General features: G+C 42.8%; 1 protein-coding gene across 1 annotated transcript; it reads right to left on the minus strand.

Moving 5' to 3' along the window:
• Positions 1-1,307: 1,307 nt before the first annotated feature.
• DEFB115 (defensin beta 115) lies at positions 1,308-3,467 on the minus strand. The gene is made up of 2 exons (XM_047770339.1): positions 3,374-3,467; positions 1,308-1,621 (listed from the first exon to the last, which is right to left on the minus strand). The coding sequence occupies exons 1-2, from the start codon at positions 3,465-3,467 to the stop codon at positions 1,392-1,394; spliced, it is 324 nt and encodes a 107-aa protein (XP_047626295.1). The 3' UTR covers positions 1,308-1,391.
• Positions 3,468-3,923: the final 456 nt, after the last annotated feature.

Consider the following 3,923-nt stretch of genomic DNA (forward strand, 5'->3'; position numbering starts at 1 on the left):
TATGTCAACAGAGGCTAAGGATAATTTTTCAACTTTTAGACCAGGTGTTGGCCTCTGAACTAAGATCATCTCTTAAATAGGAACGACTTCCTCCTTAACTGCAACTGGTGATAATTTCTATTTGTGCCCCCATATACCATTCAGGGCTGCCATTGTTACAGGCTTTAACCACACAGAGGCTTTACAAAGCTTTCCTATTCACCACACTTTCCACGTTAAGAAAGTAGGTTCTGGGAGTTCCCGTCGTGGCGCAGTGGTTAACGAATCCGACTAGGAACCATGAGGTTGCGGGCTCGGTCCCTGCCCTTGCTCAGTGGGTTAACGATCCGGCGTTGCCATGAGCTGTGGTGTAGGTTGCAGACGCGGCTCGGATCCCAAGTTGCTGTGGCTCTGGCGTGGGCCGGTGGCTACATCTCCGATTCAACCCCTAGCCTGGGAACCTCCATATGCCGTGGGAGCGGCCCAAGAAATAGCAACAACAACAACAACAAAAAGACAAAAAGACAAAAAAAAAAAAAGAAAAGAAAAGAAAGTAGGTTCTGGATGGGAAGAGCAAAAGAATGCTTTTCTTCCTGCAACAATCATGATCCACCTTAAGGAAGCATAATGTCTAAGCTCAGGCATTGAACTAGATATGTGCTGTTTGGGGCAAGTCGCTTAAACTCTCTGTGACTTCGTATCCTCTTCTGGCCAAAGGACATAATACTATTTCCTATCTCATGGAACTATTGTTGGGGCAAAATGGGGTTATGTATGTCAAGTGCTTAGAATGAGGCATGGGACACAGTAAGTTCTTGGTAAAATTGAAGGCTTTTTTTTGTTTGTTTTTGTTTTGTTATTGAGTTTGTTTGTTGTACTATTTTCCCCTTTGGTTGGGGCAGGAATGATTGCCTCCTAGGCAGAGGGCATGCCAATCTTTCAACAGCCAAGTATGATTAAGTGTTTGGAATAAAGGATAAATTCCAAGAGTGGGACAGTCGAGGCAGAGACTTGCTTGAGTTAAAGCTTGAGCTCAAGAAGCAAAAAATGACTTGGGGGGTAACACTGACTTACATCCAGAGTCAAGGATGAAACATTAGATAATAATGTGTGACCGAGGTGGAATTTCCACTAGCTTGGACATTTTCCATCTTTAGAGATCCAGAAGCACCCAGTTAGAGGCTTAGGAATTCAGGATTCAGACTTCATAAAATTGTTTCGCCATGAGAACTGATATCCTAGTTATATCCTGGGATAATCTAGGAATGTTAGGCTACAAAGAACTAGAGAGACAAGAATGATAGCCAGAATAAGTGTATATTTTTTTAATGGATCAAATGAGGACCCAGGTATCCTGGGTATCCTTAGATACTAAGGCCCCAGAGACCATGCAGGTGACCTGCACAGCTATCTCACTGACTCATTGTGGTAACTGCCAAAATTCCCTTGTCACAAGTCTTAGCTGTACTTGCCACAAACCTATATGCTGTCTCTTCTTTCTTGGCGAATTCTAGTGATTTATGCTTTACTGCAGAGATGCAGCAAATCATTCTGGCCACACATTTTCCTTTCTTCTTCTCATTTTCTTTGCAATGTTTCCTGCATCTCCCAGTTCCATAACCGCACGTTCTGGCCCATCCATCTATCAAAATAAAAAGACATGAATAAACAAATGTGTGAAAAAGTAAAGACCGTTAAACTAGAGATGTTGGTAATTATGGTAAAATGGTTCCGATGAACTATTGAAATGTAATGGCATTTTGGGGTATATTAAGTAAAGTTGTGCATAGCGAATTCTTACTGCTGGTCTCGACACGAGTAGTTATTGTCCTGCCTCCATTTATTTTCATCTCCGTCATTTTTCTCAGTCCCATCGACACTTCCTGGTTCCTCCTTGTCCCCAGATCTAGATGCTTGCCAAGGAATGGGACTATGCCTTCAACTATCTGGTTTTTTCCTTCTCCATTCATCATTCATTCAACACTGTTTTGCTGAGCACCGATTATGTGCCAGGCACTGTTCTAGTGCTTGCCCCAGATGGTGTATAGAGCAGGACTTTGAACACTGGATGATTAATTTATATGGATTATCAGCAGGCAGATATTCTTAACCCTACATAGGTCAATAGAACACAAAATATAGACCCAGCTTCCTCAGTGGAGAGATCATAGTGTCTTGGTTTAAATTACAGATGACTTCTACTTGTCTCCTCCCACCCCCAGATCCCCTTCTGGGAGATAATTCTCTATTCTTTCTTTCTCACTAGGACATTTGGACAGGAGAAAAACAGAGTCAAGGTGACTGCACTCCTTCTTCTGCTCCAGTTGCCCTCACCAGAGTTTAAGGCAGGCTGAAACCAACTCAAGATTAGCCCACAATTACCTTCATTTGCTTTTAGAACAACTGAGTGATTGACAAATACTTTCAGTTTGAAAAGCTGATCCAAGAGAGATCAGCAGTGGCCCAAGGGGAAATCATGGAATTAAAAGCCATAAACTTTTAGAATCCCTGGGAAGTCCAAGTTGAAAACATTTTTGTTAGAAAATTACTTAACACTTGACTGGAGTTCCCATCGTGGCTCAGTGGTTAACGAATCTGACGAGGAATCATGAGGTTGCAGGTTCGATCCCTGGCCTTGCTCAGTGGGTTAAGGATCCAGCGTTGCCATGAGCTGTGGCTTAGGTTGCAGATGAGGCTTGGATCCCATGTTGCTGTGGCTCTGGCGTAGGCCGGTGGCTACAGCTCCGATTCAACCCCTAGCCTGGGAACCTCCATATGCCACGGGAGCAGCCCAAGAAATGGTAAAAAGACCGAAATAAATAAATAAATAAATAAATAAATAAATAAATAAATAAATAAAATGACTTAACACTTGACTATGAAGCCTGTTGTGTTGTTAAAGTACTTTGGTCACGTTCAATCTGGAATCCAATATCTTCTGTCCTAGCCCCAGCTCCACACCTGAGCCTATTTACAACCTCTAGGTATCTAAAATCAACCTACAAAATTTTCGCTATATATACTAAGACAAGAGCAAGATGCCTCCTCAATTGATTTAAAGGAACATTCAAAGCCGAACAACAATGGAGAGGCAAAGTAAAGGAACTGGTTACTACAAGAGGTGGTAGAGAAATGGTATCGACTAGAAGTGACAGATGAGACCCTTTTGACATTTGGGGCAATGATATTAAGGAAACTAAGGATTTGAGAGCTGCTTTTGCGTAAGGAAGGGGCTTCATACAAGAAACCCTGGCATATTCATTATAAGGCTTCTCACAAGAGCTGAGCCTCCCCGTGAGCTGTCCTCACTCCCACACGTGTTTAGTTTTCCGATGATTCTATGAGTTGGACCCCATTCTTACTCCCTTTGCCCTCCTCCCCATGGTCTGGTTACCTGGGGAAGCCTGAGCGAGGACCACAAGGACAGCTAAGGCCAGGAACAAGAGTTTGATGTATCCCAAGAGGGGTGGGGAGTGATCCAGCAGCATACTGATTGTGTTAAGGAAGGTAGGTTTTCACCCTGTGTTTTATTAACTTGGGTAGGGCTGAGTCATGGATAATAAATCAAAGAAGGGCAGAATGTTCCACCACCCAGGACATCAGCTTATAGGTCAGAAGTGTAAATCGATCATCTGGTGTCCTTCTCTAGATATCATCTGGGAAGGTGGAAGGCATTAGCAAAGGACATATAGGTCCTACAAAAGTATGATGGAGAAGAGACGCACTGTCCAGGAAGGCCTTTCTACTTCTCTCCTTGGGTAGTTTAGCCCCCTCCCTTCCATTCTTTTTTTTTTTTTTTTTAATGACCTTTATTCCTGATGGAGGTCCCAATCACTTGTTCCCTGCCTCTACAATGTATAGGCTACAGGATATCTTAAAGTTTATCCATCTATTCCTATACCTCACCATAAATTTTTTAGCACCTTACTCCGCTGCTGTTTTAA

The sequence above is a fragment of the Phacochoerus africanus genome, chromosome 3 (assembly GCF_016906955.1).
Source record: "Phacochoerus africanus isolate WHEZ1 chromosome 3, ROS_Pafr_v1, whole genome shotgun sequence".
NCBI classification, from domain to species: Eukaryota; Metazoa; Chordata; class Mammalia; order Artiodactyla; family Suidae; genus Phacochoerus; species Phacochoerus africanus.

Coding starts and splice junctions, on each gene's coding strand:
- DEFB115 (XM_047770339.1), bottom strand. CDS start 3,467: ATGCTGCTGGATCACTCCCCACCCCTCTTGGGATACATCAAACTCTTG. Junction 1,622..3,373: donor CCTCGCTCAGGCTTCCCCAG/GTAACCAGACCA, acceptor TTATTTTGATAG/ATGGATGGGCCAGAACGTGC.